This window comes from Pholis gunnellus, assembly GCF_910591455.1.
Source record: "Pholis gunnellus genome assembly, chromosome: 3".
Lineage (NCBI taxonomy): Eukaryota > Metazoa > Chordata > Actinopteri > Perciformes > Pholidae > Pholis > Pholis gunnellus.
Window position 1 is genome coordinate 1,653,220 of NC_136529.1, and position 24,875 is coordinate 1,678,094.

A 24,875-nucleotide genomic window follows, 5' to 3' on the forward strand; every position below is an offset into this window, starting at 1 on the left:
GAGCAGGAAGTAATTAACTTGGGTAACTTATAATCACATAACCTCTTAAGAGTCCTTTACACACACTTTTATGAGAAAAGAGGTACACACAGAGATGGGCAGTATTTCTATTACTTGTATTTGAAATACGTATTTCAATTACTTTTGAGTATTTTGTAATTTGTATTTGATAGGGCTGATTAAAAATCGAACGTAATTTGTAACAAAATACTTTAGAGTGGAGTAATTTTGTATTTAAAATACTCAAAATACTTTCTCCATGAATCAAAACACAGTTCACGAGTTCAGTCTTCAGATCTTCAAGTTCAACGGATTGTCTGTCAAGTTAAATATTTTATCTGAATGTGACAGATGTCAACTAGCTTGATGTATACTTTATGTCTGGGTCTGGCTACATAGCCTATTGTATATACATGGTGATGGTTATAATATCAAGCTAGCGATCGATGCTAACATGCTAATGACGCTAGCATGCTGTCTAAGCTAGTGCATAGCCAGTGTTTAGCAAGTTAACTTATCAGTCGAGTAGCTAGCTATAGGAAGAGGGAGATTGGGAGCTTGTATGTAATATGTGATGAATATTTTCTTGTTGATACAAAACAAAGTTTATGGGCTGTTAAGTCCCATTAATAAAAATATATATATACATAATCAAGTTGTTGTCTTTTAATAGCTTTGCTTAGTTTCACTGACATTCTGTGACTGTTCTTCCTTGTTGTGGGGTTCACCAGAGCTTTGTGTACATTATAGCCCAAACCTGAAAGCTCTGCTATACCAAATTGTGAGATATAGGGAAAATCCAGAAAAAAGTATTTCCTATATTTTAAATACAAAATGCATGTATTTTGTTACATTTTCTGGCACCAGTATTTTGTATTTTGTTGTAATACATTTATTTGGGGGTATTTTGTATCAAAATACATTTTGATTTATTTTTGCCCATCTCTGGGTACACAATGATCATATGTGAGCATATCTATGTTCCCAGTGTCCTGTGTTTCAAGCTCAATATCCTCTTTATATAACACATTAAGGAGACCTGTCAAAGATCGTATGCTATCAGCAATGTTTCATCCCAAGGTGAAATGTTCAATTCATGTTTCCCTGGGTGGAAATCATTCTCCTATTTCGCACAGTGCTATATACTCCTTATACTCCTTAGCTACACCTTCAAATTTGTGGGCAAGACAGTTTTCTTTACTTTGGACTTTTGGACATTGATATCTTCTCAATTATTAACCTTTCAAACTGCATTTGAAACTTCCATCTCCCTGTTTTACAATTTGAACTGCAAAAATATACCAATATCCTGCAATAAGGACTCTGGAAACATAGGCATTACCCTGTGGGCACTCATGCATCATGATGACTGACATCATGGCGAGTGACATTCTAAGACCCACATCCACTTGTGTTTTTTTCTCAAAGGGTTATTTTGGAGACCCCTGGAACGTCTTTGACTTTGTCATCGTCATTGGAAGTGTTGTGGACGTGATGCTGAGCGAAATTGATGTGAGTACCATTACCTTACTCTCTTTTGTTCTTTTTCTGTCACTGTGACAGAAGTGATAGAGCAGGTTGTCTTTCATTCAGAAGATCGGTGTTTCGATTCCCGGCTCAGCAAGTGGGCAAGACACTTAACCCCAAATTGCTCCCGAGGACTGTGTGTGAATGGGTGAACGACATGTAGTGTTAAAAGCGTACCATTTACTATTTACACACATACCTAACACACACTTTGATAATATGTTCACATATTTAAACTGACAGAACATAAATACTAAACAAACACATTAGCTTATTATACATTTGGGGGCATTGCATTGACCGAACAATAATTTACTGGTAGCTTAACCTAATCTAATCTTAAACATAAACTGTACATACTTAGCCCCTTTTTAACTAAGTGGTTCATGCTGAGCGCAAGTGCAAGGAAGACATATTTAGCGAGAGAAAATGTCCCCATTGTTACTTACTCCTACAATGTTCCCTAAATGTGGCCAGTGACAGAAAAACTAAAATGTAAGCCCATTTTTTTAGTGGACAGTACTCATTTTGTTTACTAAGTGGAGCTAACTGTAGCTAACTGAACCAACAACAACAGAACAACTTTAGCTCACTGATATATGACACAACATATCTGAACTCAAAATAAAAAAATGAAGTGATGTAAATCTTAAAATTCCATTTCACAAATTTAATACTGCACACCTCAAATTATAAAACAGTATGCCACAAGAATTGTAATGGATGTATGGATACCATACTATAAAACAAAGTACAATGTTTGTGCCTTTTTGGAGTTATGCTTTCTTTTAGTGCTACAGTAATTAATGTTATAGCAAATAGTATAAAATTAAGAAAACTAAAACCAATATTTATACAACAATATAATACATAGTTTATACATGGATCACATTAGTGTTTAAGCTCTAGTGTTAGGGCAGATTGTATCAATAGTTAAGTATCTCACAAACAATCTTATACTTCTTTGCACTTTTCATTGAATGCTACCATGACTTGACACATTTTAGTTTTGAGCAAAATATCTTGATTATTGGGTAGCTGTTTAATTTGCTACAGATATTAAAGAATCCAAGGCTTAACACTGCAAATTAAGAAAACCCTGCAAATACAGAAAACGCAAGCAAATACAGAAATGTGCTGCAAGTAGCACACTACACAACGGAAACTGTTTCCAGGAGACACTAGAAAGTGTTGCACACGGCTGGGGCACGGTTGTTGTAGGTTTATGACTTAGGAAATCTTTGAAGTTGGCTATCCGTCCGTGCTGTCCAAAAATTTGATCAAATTTAAGAAAGAATGGGAGCAGAACTATGATTTCTCAGCGGCTGTTATGTGTAGCAAGTGCAGATGTAAGGGGGCTGTGGAGGGCACAAGGGCACCGTGGGGATGAAGCCAATGACAACGAAATATATTTATTAATACACATATCACATGTCTTAATTAGAAAATGATCCAATTGGAAAAAGGTCTACTTGAGAATATCAAAATGGAATATGATGTTTACATGAGCCATATCAAATTCCGAATATTTTCATATTCGGAATAATAGTGGAATATGAGTGTGCATGTAGACCTAGTCAGTGTAGCCTTTACGGAGGTCTTTCACAGCTGGAATAATCTAAAACCATGGCAGGACTCAACTTAAGTAGTAGTTATATTTGACGATCAGATAAATCAGACAATCAAACCTTCTGCCATTCACAGTTTATGTAGTTCTTCAGTACTAACCACATTCGTCATTGACATTTCAATTATGTTTTATATTTATATATTGTAGGCTACATCAAATTCAATTGCTATAATCCTGACATGATGTTGACAAGTGCAAATATATATATATATCAGTGGCGGGCCGTGGATTTTATACCTGGGCCTTCAGTGCTGTTCTCCACTTCTAATAACCTCATTATGACGTCACAGCTACGGGGGTTATTATTTGTTTCGTGTAAAAGCCGCATATTCACATAACACTGCAACATTTGACAAATGAAATAAAATGTGCAGATACATGAATACGAGCATGACGGGACGCTGCGTCCAAAACGGACAATACAGTCCAAATCAATGTAACACAATGACAAACTCACAAGAGCAGTCGCTTATATTCATATGACAACAAAGCAACAAATCAATCCAGCAGACCTGCAGCGGATCCACGCATTCCACCACACGAGCACGAGCCATTCAAATACTATTCATAAAAACGCCACGATAGACAAATGAACAGTAGAGGTAAACAAACGAAGTTCACTTACCAAATGCTGTCTATGCTGACAAAGAGTTTAATCCCAGTACATCAGTTCCAGTAAGAAGTCCAACCGGATCCGCCGCCGGTCGGTTGTCCGTGGTCCGCCGCTGTTCGGTCGTCGTCGTTCGGTTGTCTTCCGCTGCCGGCCGGTCGCTTGTCCGTCTTCCGCGGCCGGTCGGTGGTCCGTTTTCCGCCGCAGTTCGGTGGTCGCCTTCGACCGTGTTCGGTGGTCGTCTTCGGCCGTGGACCGGCGAAGGGCGGGCCGCGGTTGTGAGTTGTAGATCCACTCGAGTCTCTCCTAAAGTACCGACGCTCAGTTAAAATGAAACACATTCACAGCCATAACATGTGCAACGCTTCTACAAATCCTTTTCCTGGCTGGTCAGGGCTGCTAGCTGTGGGGTCGTTTCTTACTGTCCAGTTTGTTCAGAAATGTCCTTCTTGAGAAAAGCGTTCCCAGTAACTCCTCCACTAAATCCGTTTCTCCTCCTTCCGCCATTTCATATTAAAAAAACAAAGCTAGGTAAAATGTCTTTCAAATATTTCCACTTGAACTCTGTCTGCTACAAAGCTCTGCTAGCAATCATGTTTCGCGGGCACATAGTCACGTGCCCGCCCACTGACCAATCACAGCACACTCTGCACCTTGCTGGCAGAGAGGCATCTGGACTCTGAGCTGACGTAACTAGGCCTGCAAACTACTCTGGTGGGGCCATGAATCCCAAACTAAAGATCTGATTGGTTGAATCAACAATATCGTCCCCATTCAATATAAACTGCACATGGCAGCACTGGGTGAGTCTGCAGGCTGGGGCCTCTCTTCTTACTAGAGACACAGAGGTGAAATCTGATTGGATAAAAGCTCTACTTAAAACAAGCTGCACTGGAAGCAGAGCAGCTGAGAAGCACAGTAGCCGTGCAATGAGAAAATAAGATAATGGGAAAAATATTTTTATAAATTATAATACATATAAGAAAAAATTAAATGTTTGAAGAAAAAATATTAAATTATAAAATAGCTATAACTTTGTGATTCTGTTTAGGCCAGCAGAGAAGGCTTTGCAGGCCCTGACGGCCCGCCACTGATATATATATATATATATATATATATCGGTGTGATTAGCCTGAAAATAGACTCTCATGCAGTCCATGCCATCGAACTTATGTTCATATACCTGACTGACCAGACAAAAGTACTAACCATACAACTAAACTGCACTCTCAATTATGTTTCTGGGTAAAAAAAATTTCACAAATTGAAACAAAACAAAACAAAACATGACTGAATTGAGCAAGAGTTTTGCTCAACAACACAATAACTAGCGTTCTACTCTTCCACTCACCACACTCCGGAGGTCTCTCAAGACAGTTGATCTTCTTTGCATCCATATCCAGGACATATTTACAAATTCTGAGCAGCACTTTATGCAGTGTTGGTAATTCGTAATGTAGTATAATTGAAATGAAAATAGTTGAATTGCTCCTGTTATTGTTATTTGGCAGTCTTCAGAATGCATACAGTAAATATTGATAATACATGTGGTATATGGTGCATATGTGTCCATATTTTTTTAGGAATGCTGACGTTAATGTTTTTCTTCTCTGCTTTCCATGTTCATGCCATCATCTCCCACTGTCACTTATTTTTGCCACAGGCACACCTTTAGCTGAAAGCTCTCCTTCTTTACTCACTGACATCACTTCTCCAATTTGTGTTTCCCTCCAACAGGCAGCACTTGCCTCCTCTGGAGGACTCTACTGTCTCCATGGCTGCACTGTAACTATTCAATTGCTTCAGTTTTGCATGAAATTCACATTGCATGAATTTGTCTGAACAAGTGTTATACTGACAATGGTGTTTAAAAGCCAGGGCCCCTTTCCCAAAAGCATGGTAAGGCTAAGACAATCAGTAAATACATTTTACTAGCCTTCTTAATAGTGCATAATACGAGACTGGGATCATATCGATGGCCTCTCAACATGGTGACCCCTGAGTCAGCTGCTTGTAGCTAACTGTTACGACTGGTGAACAACAGGGAAAATAAGGACTCAATTGCATGACCAGAACACAGGATAAAATGTAAGTAAAAAATTCTTTACTTGTCAGCAGAAGTTCGATACATGGGTAGGCAGTCAGAACAGACAAACAAATCAGGCAGGGATCAGGCAAAAACAGGGTCGAGGAAAAACAGGCGGAGATATCAACAACCAGGAACATAACACTATGAAATCGCTGGAGGCGGAAATACAGAGTTTAAATTCACTGGGGAGGTGATTAGACACAGGTGGGATCAATCAGGGGCGGGGAAGACAATCACAGTGGTGGAAAAACACGCAAGACGCACAACACGTTTCAAAAACGTCTTTTGAAACAAAAGAAAACAGGAAATTGATAAAATAAGGAAAACATAACATAGGAGACAGGACGAGACATGACAGCTAACGGTGCTGAAAGAGCTATCAGAGTTTACACTGCGGGGAACCAGAGGAGACGCTGTTGGTTTGGACGGCGTTATCCGCCGTAATTGCTGTATGAGAGCAGTGAAGAGCGGTGGTCGTGCGCTATCCAGTGGGGCATGCTCACATGCAATAAAATGCACTTAAAGGCTCACGGCTGGCCAGCTATGTGAACAAATCAAGGAGAAGCTCTGATAACAATGCACACAGAGGGAGAGAGACTTCATTCTGTGCACAAGTAGACAGCTGATGTTAAGAAGCTCAAAACTGTGTGCAAGTGCCTTTGCTTTTAAGTACTGCTTTGGGAAATGAGTGTCAAGATTTAAAACTGTTGATAAAAATATCCATCAGGGACCATGATGTCCTGGACTTTGTTGTGTTATCCCTGACAATTTATACGCTTGTATTGTGCATGAATTACACTGTTATCCTTTAATTGACGGGAGCTAATTCTTTCTAGTTTTGGCTCAGCACCAATAATACATGCATGTTGAATATCTTCTGTTGTTTGAACAAGCTCAGACAAAAACATTGCTCTGCCTCTCATGCAAAAGTTTCCTTTATGAAGTGATCAGATGCATTGATACTAAAGTTTGAAATGTGAGCAAAAGAACAGTTTGGGAGTACGAACCAAAAAGTGTGTTTGTGAAAGCCATTTGTCAGAAGGCAGCAGTAGAAAAAAACATATTTGTTTCTGCAGGCAGTGGATCCCATGCAAGCAATTGCGGTGAGTTGCTTTAATTTTTCTTGAATTCAAGTTTTGTGGAATTTCGGAGTTGGCACTATGTATAATTTGTTCTCTATGTTTCTCTGAAAAGTCTTCTGAGAACATGAGCGTGTCAGTAACATTCTTCAGACTGTTTCGTGTCATGCGTCTCGTGAAACTTTTGAATCGCTCTGAGGGGATACGGAATCTTCTGTGGACCTTTATCAAGTCCCTTCAGGTCAGTACCATCTCTCAGCAAAATATAGCCTGTGGTTTAGCATTAACATGTCTCTCTGACAGTGCCATTGTTCATTGTGTTGCAGGCTCTTCCCTATGTGGCCCTGCTTATTCTCATGCTGTTCTTTATATATGCTGTGGTTGGAATGCAGGTACACACACACGCACCACCCATTATTGTTAATTATATTATGGCCACTGAGTATTTTCAATTCTGATTGGTTGGATGGTGTGGATTAGTAACCAGACACCTATGACATACTGTATGTATTTGATTGCAGTTTGCTATTGTTTGAAACAAAGGTGATGATATTGCAGCCCTAGTTCTATAAGCACAGACGGAGCTTATACTGGACTTATATAAGTACTATTCTCATCCAATCACGAGCACGCATTTGCCCTAAAACAATTAGCATAAGTGTCAATCCGGACGTGCCTAACCAAATATGTACGGATTCCACAGTATAGAAGGCAGCGCACACCACTGTCTGTTGACTGCTGTGACAACCAACAAACACCCTACCCTTTTCACCAGTCCTGTGTTGTTCCAGCAAGTACTGACCCTGTAAAGGATGAACAGATAGGGCGCCAACCACGATGCTGCTATATATGTCCTTGACACTCGGTGCACTTAACAAGGCCACTGACACTGCCACACTGCGTGTAAAAAAACTGGGTTGGTCGCTTCCCGCTTGCCAACGGGTTTGGGAGATGTACTGACTAAGCCATCCCCCCAGAAATTTCTTGGATAGGAATCCCAACGGCCACACCCTCCCCGAAGCACTGAACAACTCAGTGTGTCTGATGGGGGCTGTGTGTTCAACATAACATGCCAAAGCTCAAACTGGGCAAAGCCAATGTAACTTTTCTTCCCTCTGTCCCGCATGGGGTGGAAAACAAAAATCAGCCAGCTGTATAACCCTTGACCTAAAATAACTCCTTAAATTCTCCTTAAAAAGAGGGATTTGGCCTGAGGGTAGCCTATTGCGGTCACCACACAGCAGCATGCAAATGAGTTCACCGACAGGGCGGTTAGTTATCACACTGAGATTGAGTTCAGTGCAAGCAGCGAAGCTGTCTTGAATGAGAAAGTCATCATAGAGGAGTGCTCCAGAGGTTCAAACTGACCCTTCACCAAATCCTCGAGCAAGGACCGGTTCACGATAAGATAAGATAGACTTTATTGTCCCGAAGGAAATTTGTCTTGGAAACATACACACAGTGTCTGCTGTTAAAACAATACAAGTAACATATTGCATACATACATTACATACACAGACTGTCGGCAGTCCACATACCCGCACACACAGTACCTACTGTACATGCAAAAGACTACCACCAGCCAACAAATACATTTCACACCTGTACAACACACCTGTAGTGTATAGTTAAGATAATTAAAATACAAAAATGAATTAAAAAAATCGGTGTTACAGGGGTTAAGCTCTGGCTAGCTTGCCATTTAGGGCTTTGATGGACAAGGGGACAAAGGAGTTCTTAAAGCGGTTGAGCTGCACTGTGGGACTCTGAAGCGTCTGCCTGAGGGAAGAAGCTGATATTCAGGGTAGAGGACATGAGTGGGGTCTGAGATAATCTTCTGGGCCTGTCTGATGATAGTTTCATCAAAGACAGCATGGAGCATGGAGAGACAGCATGCTGTCTGACTCCCATAATTGTCATGGCTCTTTGTGTTAGCCGGGTGATCTGGGCTTTTCAGACATATTCCCTCCCATTGACACCCATTTCTTCTTTCCATATTATTTTGCTCAAAGCAGGAGCTCTCAGCACCCAGTTGCACACGTTCACCTCGGTCATTAGGAGGGTGGTGCGGGTTTGCCTCTGCCGAGGCAGCCCGAGAAGTGGATGTGGCCAGAGTTATAGGAGCTCTATCCTGCCCACACTCCCTCCTCCTCACCGTTGCGTTGTTACGCTTCATCTCGTATTTCCTCTAAGGGTATGCAAGTGCCAGGTAGAGGCTGAGCTGTGATTTCCCCTCATCCATGTGTTTAAAGAGAAGATCATCCTGGTCCTTCCTCGGAAGAGCAGTGAGTCCCAGCCACACGTGGCAAGAACCTACAGTGGCTAGAGACATCGCACGGCAACTCCCTGAATCAGATTATTCATTTGGCCCATGGTACGAAGCAGGTTGGCCGCGAGGCCCTCCTCGAAGGGGGGTATGCCAGGGTAAGATGTCTCAGTACAACCATGTACCAGACACACTGCCAGATGTCTGGTGGAGGGAACAAAATGAAAGCCGCCTGAGATGGAGCTAGAAGAGCTGGGCAGTAAAAACAATGGCATAGACATAGGCTTGGATGGAAGCGGGCAGCTGTAGCATTTGTCCCACCATAGTGGTCATCAAAAGTGGGAAGTCCCGGCAGCAATGTGTGCTGCCTCATGTACTGTGGGGTAAGCATGTATTCAGGTATGCAAATCCTAATTGGCCGATACGATTATGCTAATTTTCAGGGGGGTGAATGCATGCTCATGATTGGAAGAAAGTATTTTGCATAGAATCCAGGAGAGGGCTTTGAGAGAGTCTTTGTGAGTTTGAACAGTACAAGTGATGGTGAGCTAATTATCATCATCGAAAAGAATGAATAGCTTCTCTTTGAGATCCACACAAATGTAATTTGAAATCTGTTGTTATTGTTGTAAATCTGGACATCAAAATCCCCAAATGGTATGCAGAGAAAATACAGGACATAGAGGACCTAAATAACATTCACTGCTGTGTCAGCTTGAAACGCTCAAATCACTTAGTTGAGCATTTCCAAACATTATTACCGCTGGAGATGGTTTTAATACTATCCTGTAGTACAGGGGTATTCAATTAAAATTCCAAAAGGTCCAGATTGAGAAAATCTCCTCAGGCAAAGGTCCGTAACATTACAATACTATCTAACTTACTATATTTAGTGCCATATTCAAGAAGCTTAGTAGTAGTAACTACGTCTCTGTGTCGTCAACAACTGTCAAATCAAATAAAAAAAGTACATGAATTATATTTTAACAATTATTATTCTCATTTTTCAAATTGAGCTGGATGGATTATAAATAATACATAGAAATACATTAATAAATGTTCTCATTTCAAGGCTGCATTTAAGAATAACTGACATAACAGAAAGCTTTTGAAAAATGTGCATCTTAAAGTGAAGTACTTCACTGAATTGCCCTACAGATTTAAATTCAATCCATTCAGGTGGGAAGTGATGTCAATCAAAAAAGCTATATTATATTTTTCTCATCTTCTAACAAGCGAAATTAGTGTGCATGGACTTTATTTGTTGTTATTAAACCACTTGTTTCAGCTCTATTCCTCTCTTTTAACATCATTGAACAGTGAATTCATGTGTTAGGATTCTGATCATATTGGGCTCTGAGGTTTATTTTCTGTGTCTTCATTTCAGATGTGAGTGGGTACGTTTGCTCAAAAGAGTTGTGCTTTGTCTGGTAGTGGCGCTTCACATTACCGCTTTTAACCCTTTGATACACAAGCTATGCAAACCCCTTCTAAGGCACAACATAGGTAAAAAATGACCCGTATTGACCTACAATGTTAGGGTCATGAGGGTTTCTTTGCTATATCTTTGGAAATCAATATATTTCATCATTTAATATCTTGTTTTTGATTACCACAAATCTTTATTTGAATTTTTCCTTTCTTAATTCATGAACTAAAATATTTTTTGTATTTTTACATCAAGTTTACACACATGGGTCAAAAATGACCCATGTGTGTAAGTGTGATACAAATTAAAAAAAGACACATTATAATAATGATTTTGTTAAAGAATATCATTTTAGCAGTGATTTGGACCAAAGAAATACACATTTAATATTTGAAATGTTTACTTTGGCACTTTGAACACCAGCTGCTGGCTTTTCGGTCTTTGACTGCTGGGCAGAACTTGCACCTCTTCCTCTTCACTTGGCCCTCCTGTCTGATGTCCTTATGTGGCTGGGTGGAGGCAGCGTTTATCTTTTTTAACCCACATCTTCCCATCGCCTCTATAATATGCGTTTGGAGGTGGGGCGTGACCTCCATGCGCCTCTTCATATGGCGCCGTGCATTGGTCACACCACCCATGTAATCAGGGTGTTGTGCAGTGAAGTTGGTGTAGGCATTGAGGGTGGCAACATCCAGCACATTGTGCCAGAGCACCATGGGCCACCTCCGTGTTCTCCGCTTGCATGTGTAGGTGCGAACCATCTGATCTATTGTGTCCACTTCTGATTTTGTACTGGATCACTTCTGGTTTCTTCTTCACACTGTTGTCATCCACTGCTCTGTCGTCATGCATGGTGCTCAGGAAGACAACAGCCTTCCCCTTTTTCGGCACATAGCTCACCATGGTCATGTTGCCACTGAATCCAAATTCGGAGCTATGCTTCTCCCTCGATTTGGATGGCTTCATGACAGGCGAGGCGGTATGTTTGGCTTGTTCTGGTGAACAGTCCCCACAATGGTTAGGTTCTTTTCAAGGAGCTTCTCAGCCAAAGCGATACTGGTGAAGAAAAGCCCTGGTCCTCTTTTCATCAAACCGTATGAGGCGGCAGATATCCTCATATCTATGGAACCCCATGGTGGCCTTTTACATTGGATTTTGCAGTGGATCCAGAAACAGCTCCTGCAGGGCCACATCCCAGCTCTTGTCCACCCCGGTAAGGAGAGTCAAACCAATAACGGCCATGAATTCTACTATGTCAACGCATCTCCACTCTTTCTTTTTTGCTGCTGCTGCTCTTCGTCCCTCTAATTTGGTGCATTTCAGAACCTCCTCAATGATGTTGTCACTGATAAACAAATCCCAGGCATCTTTTGGTGAAATGGTTGTTGAACCAGATGCAGGTCCTGGGCAGCTCCTCAGGATCTTGTGGCTTCTTGCTCTGCCCTGAGTGGGGGGATGCTCATTCCAGTAAGACCACTTTTTCTCAGTCTATTGGCCTGGGTCTGAGTTTCCTCTTCAGAGGACTCATCAGGCGAGTCTTCGATCTCATCCAAGGAGTCTTCTTCATCTAGAAGAGCTGGATTTCTAGACACGCCCACAACTCCAGCTTGACCCTGTGGCATAGTCTAGGTCATCAGCATCAGAGATGTCAGACTCAGAATCAGGATCAAGAATTGCTTCATCTTCCTCATCCTGTTCTTTAAGTAGCATCTCTACGACCATTTCAGCTGTAAATTTGGCATGACTGCGACAAGCCATACTAACAATGTGGATAAAGAAAATCCAAATGATATTTTCAACTATCAGTTGATCAAATATACAGTATACAGTATACTGTTCTATTTCAAGTTTTATTTTGTTGACCTAGCTGACATTAGCTAACCTTAGCTAGCTAGAATAGAATGTCATGTTGACCTAGCTATCGTTAGCTAGAAGTGACCTAAATAACATAAGCTAGCTAGAATAGAATATGTTAACAGCTAGCTAATGATATTGGACATATTTCTCTTTCCCACCAGTAATGGATGTCAAGGTGAAGTGATGTTCAAATATTATGTGTAGTTATATTTTCACAAGATACCAAATATTTCCTTAGGTAAAACAATTGTAAAATAAGACTTACAAGAATCCGATGTGCAAAAGCAGCCCGTTGAGTTCTGACAAGTAGTTCTGTGTGGCATGTGAAAAGTTGTTCACAGTAAACATGTTCCTAACTGCAAACATTTACAAATCAAAGGTTCATATCAAATTCACACTTGCTTACATGGGTCATTTTTGACCCATGTGTGTAAACTTGATGTAATACAAAAACTGTTTTAGTTCAAAAATTAAGACAGAGAAAATGAAAATAATGATTTATGGTAATCAAAAACAAGATATTTTAATGAATACTTTGTAATATTAAATGATTAAATTAATAGATTTTAAAAGATATAGCAAAGAAACACAGCCATGGATGAAATAACATATAAAATGAATACGGGTCATTTTGGACCCATGTTGTGCCTTAGAAGGGTAGTGATACAAAAATGTTTTTTATTCAAAAAGTACGAAAGGACAAATGAAAATAAGAATGTGTGATGATCAAAAACTAGTTAATTGAGGAATTCCTGGAATTCTGAATGATGAAATAAATTTATTGCAAAGATATTTACAATTAAAACTCAGTCGGGTCACTTTTGACCCATGTTGTGTATCAAAGGGTTAATAATCATCACGGTGTCTGAACATATGAGACACACTGGTTTTAAACTGCCCGTGTGAAGAATTAACCTATAAGAGTCTGTTAATTAATGGCTCTGGAGACTCTGGTACTCCACTTTTCTCTTTTTGGAGAACGTCATGTGAAATAACTTCTCTGATTCACATAATAATTATCCTACTCTTCATTCTCTTTCCTTGTCTCTCCCCCGTGTGTGTAAATCTCACTCGAGTCAGGAAACTTGTCAGAATACCCATATTTGATTGGCTGAGCTGCATCACATGATGAGATTTACAACGCATTGGTCGGTGTGTTTCTTGCACCGCTGAACAAGTTCCGTAAAGGCTGAAAAAGCTGCGCCGGTTAAAATAGAAGCGCTCTGTCAAAATAAAATCAGTTTTAGGTCCTGAGTCCGGATACAATGGCGTCTGGGTTCGGATCCGCCTAATAGTGACCCCTGCTGTAGTAAAATGCAGCAGTTTTGTCTATTCTTGACATTGTTAGCAATCAGTACATTTCTCTTGCCCTCCCACTTTCTAAACTCATATTTTATGAAGAGAAAAATGTCATCAGAATTATTTGTAAGTGTAAATTCAAAAAATATTTGTCTTTTTTTTATTAAATATGAGGTTTTGTTTACATGTATAAGCATGCTCAAATAGATACTGAAGACAATCTTCCAGGTTTTGTTGCTAAACCTAGGTGGAAGGAATTATAGAAAAAAAGCATAGCAGAACCAATTACAGTCTTTAGGGTGGTCCTCCATATTTATGCAGTGACATGCCAAAGTTGAATGCTTGTAGATATTGTCATAGCAGAAACACTACTATGGGGTCACATCAGTCTCAATAATTGCAAATGCACACAGAAAGATTCACAAATGCGCACAGAACAATTCACAAATATATTCGATTTACAAATGCACACAGAAGGATTTACAAATAAATTTGACTCACAAATGCACGCAGAACGATTTACAAATAAATTTGACTCACAAATGCACGCAGAACGATTTACAAATACATTCCAATGCACACAGAAATAAATTACAATTTATATAAATGTTAAAAAAAAATCAGAAATATATTTCTGCATTTGTATGTATTTGTGTGTGGATTTTTCAATTTGTTTGTGAATTTGTATGTATTCGTTTGTGGATCACACTGCATTTATTTGTGGATTTTTGAGACACCCCTGACGTGGCTGGATTTGCAAATGCGTTTTTTTCAACATGGACCTATCTGTAGCCAATCAGATGTCAGCCTCATTTTCAACCAATCGCATGAGCGCAGCTCCCCCCTCCCCTCGGCTGCCAGCGTTGTTGAATCAGGAAATAAATACTGTAGCCATCTGTGTTCACCCAGAGCTCTACGATCCCTCATATCAGTAGAGACCGGACCAAACTGTGTATACATGTGTGTGTGTAAACCATATGGTACAAACAATGAAAAAGACGCTGCCGTATTTACGTCTAGATGACGTTATTGTGAGCGTTGATGGCACTGCTACAATGTTAGCATAGCCTAGCACCGATTGATCCAAGCTCCATTGAGAAAACAAGCACGTTATTTCGGAGTCCCTTTTTGTCAGTTTATTACTGTTAAATCACAGCCAAATCAGTTTATTTTGTGTTCATACAGCTGTAGTAAACAGCCGACGTGTAGCTTGCTAGACACAGTGAATACAGTTCGATAAAATCCACGGAGCTCCTCCGGACTATGTTATGAACCCAGACATGACGGCGTTTAGTTTCCTGTGATATATGGAACTTCCACAACACGTACTAAGCAGAAATAGAGGTGATTATTTCCACAGTTGATGGCGGACAGTTGAACGGCTTTCAGGGCGATAAGCCGCGCCCCCTCTCCGGCGAGTCCAGCGCGAATCACGCGAATGAACACAACTAGTCCCCGGCGAGACCGGCGGCGCGAATGACGCGATTAATGCGGCGCGAAACGCGTTTGGTGTGAACGCAGCATTACACTGGCAGCCTCGTGGGGAGGGGAGGGGGAGCTGCGCTCATGTGATTGGTTGAAAATGAGGCTGACATCTGATTGGCTACAGATAGGTCCATGTTGAAAAAAACGCATTTGCGAATCCTGCCACGTCAGGGGAGTCTCAAAAAACCAACACACAAATGTGGAGCATACCACAAATAAATGCAGTGCGATCCACAAACAAATACATACAAATCCACAAACAAATACATACAAATGCAGAAATATTTGTGATTTTTTTTTTAAACATTTATATAAATCGTAATTTATTTATGTGTGCATTGGAATGTATTTGTGAGTCTTTCTGTGTGCATTTGTGAGTGTTTCTGTGTGCATTTGCAATTATTGAGACTGATCTGACCCCATACACTACAGCTGTTCTGCTAACATGCTAACAGACAGTCGCTGTTGCAGCTGTTCAAAGTTTTTTTTAAAAATGACATAATACCAGAGCTCTCCTTCAGAATGTGACTTGTGGTCGCAGGTTTTATTCCTCCAGAATCTCCAGCTCTCTTCCGTTACGTTTTCAGCTGTCCTGGACTACGTCGACCAATAACAACACGTTATCCCCACATGGCACACCTATAGTCCCCACGGATGTAGAAGGGTTGTGATTGGCCTGTCCAAATCCAGGACATGTAAGGGGCGAAGCTGGCGTTCTCACTGCCATTCTTTAAAAAAACGTTGCATTTCGAAATCCCTAGACATTCAGTAGGCGGAGATGTTAGATTGTCTGGTATCACGCAAAGCCAGTGTAAACCAGGTTACCCGATGCAGGTGCTATTAATAACATGACATTTTTTTTTTCTGCAGATATTTGGTAAAATTGCATTGGTTGACGGCACATACATCAACAGGAACAATAACTTCCAGACATTCCTACAGGCTGTGCTGCTGTTATTCAGGTTGGTGGTCTGTCCACAGCTAGTACTATTCAATTCAGAGAATGTTGTGAAAAGTTCAATGACTTGTTATAGAATTTAACCATTTAATACTCTCACCCAGGACAGAGCTACAGCATGCATGTAATTACATTTCATACATTTGGGTATAAAGAAAATAAAAAATCCACACTACCACACACTCAACTGATCTATTAATTACGCAGTTTTTCATTATAATTATACACTTTTATGGGAGGTGGGAATGTCACTGTCACTGATTGTCACTTGTGCTTGGATGCCAAGCTCAAAATGGCATGTTTTATCTAATATAAACCTTTCAGAAGGCAAACCCATGAGATTTAGGGGGAGGATGTGGCTCAGTGGGTAAAGCAGGTTGCTCTTAAACGCAAAGTTGGCAGTTCAATTCTCAGCTCCTACTGTTCGCATGTCCAAGTGTCCTTGAGCAAACGCCACAATGCAACCCACTGCTTAGGATACATTAATGCAGAGGTCACATTTCAGAACTCTGCTATCCTGACGTGGAATGAACTCCCCACTATTGTGGGGCCAGGACAGAAAACAGCCGTGACCGGGTCGATCAGCCGCAGGGACCTCTGAGTGACGAGGCAACCAATCGCCCCAAAGCAGCAGAGCGAAGTGGTTGGGCGGGGGTGTAGGGCTTGACCATGGCCTGGAGATAGGAAGGAGCTGTTCCTTTCACTGCCCTGTAGGCTAGCACCAGAGTCTTAAACTGGATGCGAGCTCTTACAGGTAGCCAGTGTAGAGAACAGAGAAGGGAAGTTGTGTGGGAGAACTTGGGGCGATTGAACACCAGGCGAGCTGCAGCTTTCTGGACAAGCTCCAGCGGTCTGATGGCCGACGCCGGGGCTCCGGCAAGTAGAGAGTTGCAGTAGACCAGGCGGGAGATGACAAGAGCCTGGATTAGCACCTGCACCGTCTCATCAGTGAGGAAGGGGCGAATCCTCCTGTGGAACAGAGACAGGAGAGTGTTTCCATTTTGGGGAAATTAGCAGGCCAGTACCACCACCTCGCCTCGCAGCTCTGGGAGTGTGAGAGAAAGAGTACACATCTGACAGAGCTGCGGGTGTGGTGGTGTTTTCTGGTGTGATACAGGTCTCAGTTAGAGCAAGAAAGTTGAAGGAGAGCAAGGAAGCGTAACCTGAGATAAAGTCAGCTTTCGGTACTGCCAACTGGCAATTCCAGAGCCCCCCTGCCACCACTTGCTCGCCATGAGCTGAGAGAGTAGGATAGATGAGGTTAGTGGGGTCACGGCACCTGAAAGTGGCCCCATGTCTACGTGACCACCGGGCAGAGGAGCAGACAGAAATCGGATACAAACACATGGTAGACAAAGAGAAACCCTTCAAGCACACGCTCGAGAAGTCTTAGCTTGACGAAGTCGGGCTTGAAAAAGTCGCCATGTTGCCTTCCAACCACCAGCAGTGCTTAGGGACAGCAATCTACTGATTGCTCATTGTCTGCCAGGAGTGCAGGCTCCTCCCCTGTAATTAGCAAAGCTATTCACCAGGTGTGACTCATTCACACCTTCCTCAGACCAGGTGTGACTCTTTCACAACTTCCTCAGACAGCAACAACTCAGAAAGCACTCACAACTGAGGCAGGCCTAGGTACAGCTATCAAGGCACTTAGTCAAAGCAAGAACAAAATACTTATCAAATTCAAGGTGAGTCAGAAGTTCAGTTGTTCCTCCAGAAGATGAATACACATTTACCAACAAAGGCAATGAAGGCATTCAATGTAGTCATTAAATCTCCTAGACATGACAGCAAAACATAATACCACGTTCGCCGTGAAATATACATGGGAATATGGATACACTTTAATAAGTAAAACTGACTTTTGGTTTGTCAGGGGTTTTGTTCTTTTAGCTAATGCAGCTAATTTGTCTTTAGTTTTAGATAAGCATATTAACTCTGGAACTGGGTAAGGTACCTAAGACCATTGTCGGGTAACTTTAGTTACATTATGTTCAAATTATTATTTGCATTACCAAAAATTAACACTGTGATTCTATGTACATGTTGGTTATATTGGTCTCAGGGATGACTCTTCATTTGATATTGGCAGCATCTCCTCCAACACCTAACTAGCTTTAAACTCGTTAATTTCCCTGGGAGTGACAGACGAAAGACGTTTTGTTTCCTGGTCGGAGGTGATTGTCTAAAAGTCCACTGCACTTAAGCCAATTCCCATGCTTCCCTTTCTGATGTTGATGAATGTATTCTGTCATATGCCATTAGTACTCCAGTAATTAACATGGAAAAATAACAAATTAAGACAAAAAACTAATTGCGAAATTCATGGTAGCTACATCATGCAAATGTTTAAGATGAGTCACAATAGCCCATTCACTGGTCTATTGTGACTCATTTCTAGTCCATATGACCTCACTCTATCTAAATCGTTTTCTCATTTCTCTGGTCTAACGTGTTCAATATCTATTGTCTAACTTGACCGTTTTCTCATTTCATAAGGCGAACGGGAAATTTCTTCATTTCACTGGTCTAACATGAGCCCAACTATCCTTTTCTCTGGTCTAACGTGACCCAAACTATCCTTTTTTTGAGTAGAACGTGACCCTGGCCATCCTTTTCTCTCGTCAAATGTGACCCCAACTATCATTTTCTTTGGTAGAACGTGACCCCAGCTATTCTTTTTATCTGTTCTAACATGACCCCGACTATTCTTTTCTTCGGGCTAATTTGACTCTCGTAAACCTTTTCTCCCATGACTAATCTTCTCTTTCTGCTTAGGAATCCACTACTGCGTTAGATAAACATAAAATATTTTAAAGATATTAAAAATAATATAAAAACAAATGGTCTCATAATAAAAATGTTCCAAAAGTCATCTATATACATATACAATAACATCTTTTTAGAACCAAATCACTTGCTTATCTATGTTTTGGTGCATCCTCAGTATGATTTTGTTCTTGGTGTTTTCTACAAAGCATCACTGACTTGCATTGAAGCACAAAACAAATGTATATTTCTTATACACTATAATGTGGACACACTTTCAGCCAACCTTGCACCACCACAAGTGATCTGCGTGATTGTGCCTTATTGTGTCTTGTGTGTCCACAAAAATCATATTAAAAATAATTTCAGCAAACACAAATATACGGATGTATGTTAAATACACGCTCATATGCATGTTTGCTAATATATGATGAATTAGAATAGTGACTGCATTATTAAGTCAGTACTTGCAAGAGAAATCTCAGTTTTAAATTGTAGAAATATTGTCTTTTAAAAATGGCATTAACACTCTCTGTAAATGTAATAATGCTGGTACAGTTTTACTCAAAATGAAATCTGAGCTGTCATACTAATCATTAACTTACTAATTAAGTAGCACAAAATGAAATCCCTTTCCGAAAGCAAACGCTTAACAAGAAAGCAATGTCAGCATGAGTACTGTAGTATTGACAGATTTCCTTTTCAATGTGAGTATCAGGTCAGAGATGTGATGGGAGACATTTTGATATCTCGGTTGTGCAGATGTGCTACAGGGGAGGCATGGCACGAAGTGATGTTAGCTTGTATGTACGGGAAGAAATGTGACCCCAAGTCGGACTACTTGCCGGGGGAAGAGTGCACCTGTGGATCCAACTTTGCCATCATCTACTTCATGAGTTTCTACATGCTCTGTGCCTTTTTGGTAAAATAACACGTTCACAATTGTAGTGTTTCTATACTGTACATCACTGCTCCTGGGTTATTATTTTTATTGATTCTGTCCTTCACAGATCATCAACCTATTTGTGGCTGTCATCATGGATAACTTTGACTACTTGACACGTGATTGGTCCATCCTTGGCCCCCAACACTTGGATGAGTTCAAGAAAATATGGGCAGAATATGATCCTGAGGCAACGTGAGTGTTTTTACATTACAGTCATTTAGCAGACGGTTTTATCCAAAGCGACTTACAGTAAGTGTAATCAACATAGGTATTCAAGAGAACTACTAGCCACCAGAAGTCATAAGTGCATCTCCTTGTTTACACAAGCATCTAAGAGCATAAATCAGAGCAAACGTACAGTGCAGAAACAAACTAATACAATAAGTGCAACAAACTAATACGAATACAATAAGTGCTAAGTGGAAGGCTCAGGGTAATACTTCTTGAAGAGGTGAGTTTACAGCCTGCGCCGAAAGATGGGCAGTGACTCTGCTGTCCTGACGTCAGTGGGGAATTTGTTAGCGAAAGACACAGACGAGACTGTACTCAAAATACTTAAAATCAAACAAAGTGTTTATTCTTAACAGGAGTATTCTGACGCAGCAGACAATACGAGCTCGGACCAAGTCAAACTATCAGTGACAGCAAAGAAAATGCGCTCCCCAAGGGAGAACACAATACTATATCGTCCTTAAGGGCATTTGTGATTGGTTGACTATTGATGGGGGCGGCTCTTGGTTTAGACTTTCTGAGAGCCCCATTGGTGCACAGGGACGTCCGTCCCTACAGGCACACGGATTGCCCCTTCTTCACGATGAGTCAGAGGATCAGTATGCATGTTGAGAGTGCGTTCTAAGGCCAAGGTCGCTAACTGCTTCTTTGTAGAAACTGTTAGTTTCTACCAGGCAGTTGCAAAACAGGGAGTACCTGGTTTCTGTTATTTGTCAGATAACGATGGGCCCTTGCGTGGGTGGGATTCACTGCAGCCTCACTCTGTGACTTACACTTAAAGACATATTATGATTACTGCACATAGCATATGGTTTAAGCTTCACTAAATGTGTTAACAAATATATAGCATATTGTTTAAGCTTCACTAAATGTATTTACAAGTTCATTCCACCATTGTGGGGCCAGGACAGAGAACAGCCGTGACCGGGTCGATCGGCCGCAGGGACCTCTGAGCGACGGGCCAACCAGTCGCCCCGAAGCAGCAGAGTGTAGTGGGCGGGCGGGGGTGTAGGGCTTGACCATGGCCTGGAGATAGGAAGGAGCTGTTCCATTCACTGCCCTGTAGGCTAGCACCAGAGTCTTAAACTGGATGCGAGCTCTTACAGGTAGCCAGTGTAGAGAACAGAGAAGGGAAGTTGTGTGGGAGGACTTGGGGCGATCGAACACCAGACGAGCTGCAGCTTTCTGGACAAGCTCCAGCGGTCTGATGGCCGACGCCGGGGCTCCGGCAAGTAGAGAGTTGCAGTAGTCCAGGCGGGAGATGACAAGAGCCTGGATTAGCACCTGCACCGTCTCCTCAGTGAGGAAGGGGCGAATCCTCCTGATGTTGTAGAGCAAGAATCTGCAGGAGTGTGTAACCGATGCAATATTTGCTGAGAACGACGGTCATCCAGGGTCACACCCAGGTTCCTCGCAGTCCAAGTTGGCGTCACCACAGTAAAAGTAAAAGTGATTGAGTTTAAGAACTACTGCCACTTCTAATTTGGAGCAATGAGTTAATTTCAAAATACTTAAATGAAACACTTTCAAATCATCTTCTTGTCTTTCTATAAACCAGCTTCCTCTGGTTGGTCTTGAGTTGAGTCGAAAAATGGTTAGTGTATTATATTAACTATATATGCAGCCATTCCTCATATTCTCCACTATTCGCTGATATTTTACAGGAATATTCATGTTTCTCTACAGATGGATGTTTTGTAGGACTTAAAGCTGCAACCTGTAAGATATGGCAACATGCTTCAAAACAAATAAGGAGCATCATTTCTCCTCTGCTACTGGATCCATACTATTTGAATTTACACATCTCAATTTCATCAGTTATTTGCAAATTCATAATCTTCATGTGAGGCGTCGGACTATATTGTGTTTGCAGTGCCACAAACTGAGGGCAGTACTGCTCATGTACATGATTGATAGTTTATTTACTAGATTAAATCCAAGTGTATATTGTATTTTAATTTTGTCCTCCCCGCCACCAGGAGACTACTTTGCAAGGAGAGTGTACCGCAGCTCTGGGAGACGGTCTGTCTGTATGTGTGTCAGTATAAAATCCTTTATTTTTATTTTTTTTCTTACAGGGGGCGTATTAAGCACCTTGATGTGGTGACACTGCTCCGAAGAATACCTCCTCCTCTGGGTTTTGGCAAGTTTTGTCCACACCGTATCGCCTGCAAGGTGAGAACTTTTTTTTAGCCTTATGTTAGGCGTCACATGGCAATCCTAATGTAATCAAGTTTTTTGCTCTTCTGTGAAATAGTGGTGAGTTTGGAATAAACCTCTGTGTGGTTCTTCCAGTTCCAGTGTACTAAGGACAGAAATAAATCACAAAGTAGGCGGCCCTTTGTTTTTAAAAGCAGAAGAGTTAATGCTCTATTTGAACAAAGGCAATGTCTTGTAGATTTTCTTTTAAATATATTTATTTAAATGCTTTCTAACTTGCCACTGGTATCTGTTCATTTGGTCAATGACTTAAGGCAGCTCAGGGTAGTGAATAGTAAGGTTAACCTATTTTTATTTTAACAGGGCATGGTGAGAACCTTGCTATGTTTTGTTGTTTTTTTCCATTATTTTTCATTGCTATATATATTTTGTGATTGGACAGTTGATCTTTTTTTTCTTGCACCTTCCCCTAGAATCTAATTTCTAATTGTCACAATGGAAAACAGTTGTTCGGTTATTAAAGACAAAAGACTAAAATTGCAATTTAATTGTACTGTATTTCACTGAACTTTTCTCTTTGATTTGGTTTTATTTAGTCCTCCCATTTTATCAGCAAATTGCATGACAACGGCACAAAAGTAATCATCTGTTGAACTGGGCAGTGTGTACTGTAAAACCCATGGAGTAAACTGTTGTTGGTGATTGGAAATAACAGTTTTGGCATTGTAAATCATGTAAAATGTGTTGCACACATATTGATGCTAATTTTCTATTGGAAGGAACAAAGTCCTTCTATGCTTATTGTTTTTTTACTTGGTGTCTATGAATCCAGTTTGAGATATATCATAAGAATAGCAACGTTTGGATGTATTACATGAAACAAAGGTCATGAATAAGCCAATGTCAAAGGCAGACTCAATTTTGCATTTCCTATCATGAGATATTAGGACAGGCTTCAGGCCGTGTAGAATGAAGAGCTTTGTGCATAATACAAAGGGCATTCAAAGTTTTGCCAAATTAAGCATAAACAAAAGGTTTTTACAATCTGTTGTTTACCTTCTTTAAATGTCCACTTTAATTAAAACATAATGGAACCAGGCTATTTCCCCCAAATCACAGACATGTGGATTGTTTCATGCCGATTACCATGTGAGAGCAACTCCCAGCTATCAGCCAGACTGGAAAGTGATGTGCCCTACAAAAATGAGCCACACACAGCAATTGATAATTATATCTTGAAGATTTTATTTCTCAAAACATCCGACTATTTTTTTCTAATTTTATTAGCCATGTCTCTTTTTCCAGATATCTTCAATGGATCAGTCAAACTAGTGGGCTAATGCACAGGAGAATGACTTTTTGCGAAAATAGATTTAAGATTCAGTTTGTAGCCTGCATTATATTATGTAAAACTGTGATAACTAAAAGTACCCTTTTAAGGACTTTATAGGCTCTCTGTCCCTGTCTCCTGTCATCTTCTACCATCCTCCAGATGCCCTCTGACTCTCTTGCCAGTCCTGCTCTCCTGACAGCCCCATCCACCTACAGATCTTTTGCCAATTCCCTAATTAGCTTTGCCATTCCCACCCACCCCCTCAACTGTTGTGTTAGGGTGTCATCTCCTTTTCTGTGGTATCACAGGACTATGTTTGCGTAAGTCCAAACAGTGCTGATGGTAAATGTAGTCCACTGAAGAATGTTGAGGCTGGAACTTCACGAGAGGAGGTAGGCTGCAAACTTTCACCGCTGCTGACTTCCAGCAACGGAGACTAATCAAAAACGAACTGGATCCAATTAAAAGTCAAAAATAGTAATTTAATAAAAAGATAGCAGATACATCTGCAACCACGAAGGTAAACAATGCAAACTGATGTACTCAATTGCAACCTAATGTTTTACAAATGCAATCTGAAATACACCATGCATGGTAATGTTCTCGAGAACAGAGTCCACGTGCAATTTCACTCACAGATCCGACCTGGTCAGTTAGCTGAAAAACGAATATTGCAGAGAACTGAAACTTTCTCTCTCAAACATTCTTTTTATGTTCTTTGATGGGCGGAAAGCGTCCCACGCTATCGCAAAACATAAAGGCCGTCATCCGGGGTCAGTGATTGGTTTCAGATTGATCTGACCCCACCTCCATCGATCCGTTGCTCATCTCAGTGGCTGTCTCCTTGTGACATCACCTCTGACATCACCTCTGACCTGCCCTCTGTCCTGCGGCCGCATGGTGTTACCCAGGAGTCCTCTCTGTTGTTTTATGGCCGTCTGCTTCCCTCCGTCATCTCCGGTTCTCCTCCTCCTTTGTTGGCCATTTGTCCAGCACCTCTGTGTCCCCTTTGGTGTCTCCTTTGATGTCTCTGAAAAGCCTTGCCTTGAATTCCCTAACTTTCCCTGATGGCTATTCTTTACAGTGTTTAAATCCTCCAGTGTTTATGCATTCATGATTTCAATACATTCAATATGTCAATATACTGTAACATATAATATCCTTCATGTAAACATATTACAAACATAATTCATTCTTCAGTAAATAT

General features: G+C 40.9%; 1 protein-coding gene across 1 annotated transcript in view; it reads left to right on the forward strand.

Moving 5' to 3' along the window:
* The window catches only part of LOC306714835 (dihydropyridine-sensitive L-type skeletal muscle calcium channel subunit alpha-1-like), a 138,967-nt gene that overhangs the window by 79,377 nt on the left and 34,715 nt on the right, over positions 1-24,875 (forward strand). The window contains exons 28-36 of the mRNA XM_079184982.1: positions 1,429-1,512; positions 5,505-5,552; positions 6,933-6,959; positions 7,051-7,176; positions 7,262-7,327; positions 16,142-16,233; positions 19,761-19,920; positions 20,009-20,136; positions 22,254-22,350. Of these exons, the coding sequence (XP_079041108.1) occupies positions 1,429-1,512; positions 5,505-5,552; positions 6,933-6,959; positions 7,051-7,176; positions 7,262-7,327; positions 16,142-16,233; positions 19,761-19,920; positions 20,009-20,136; positions 22,254-22,350 (828 nt within the window). The remainder of the gene's footprint in view (positions 1-1,428; positions 1,513-5,504; positions 5,553-6,932; positions 6,960-7,050; positions 7,177-7,261; positions 7,328-16,141; positions 16,234-19,760; positions 19,921-20,008; positions 20,137-22,253; positions 22,351-24,875) is intronic.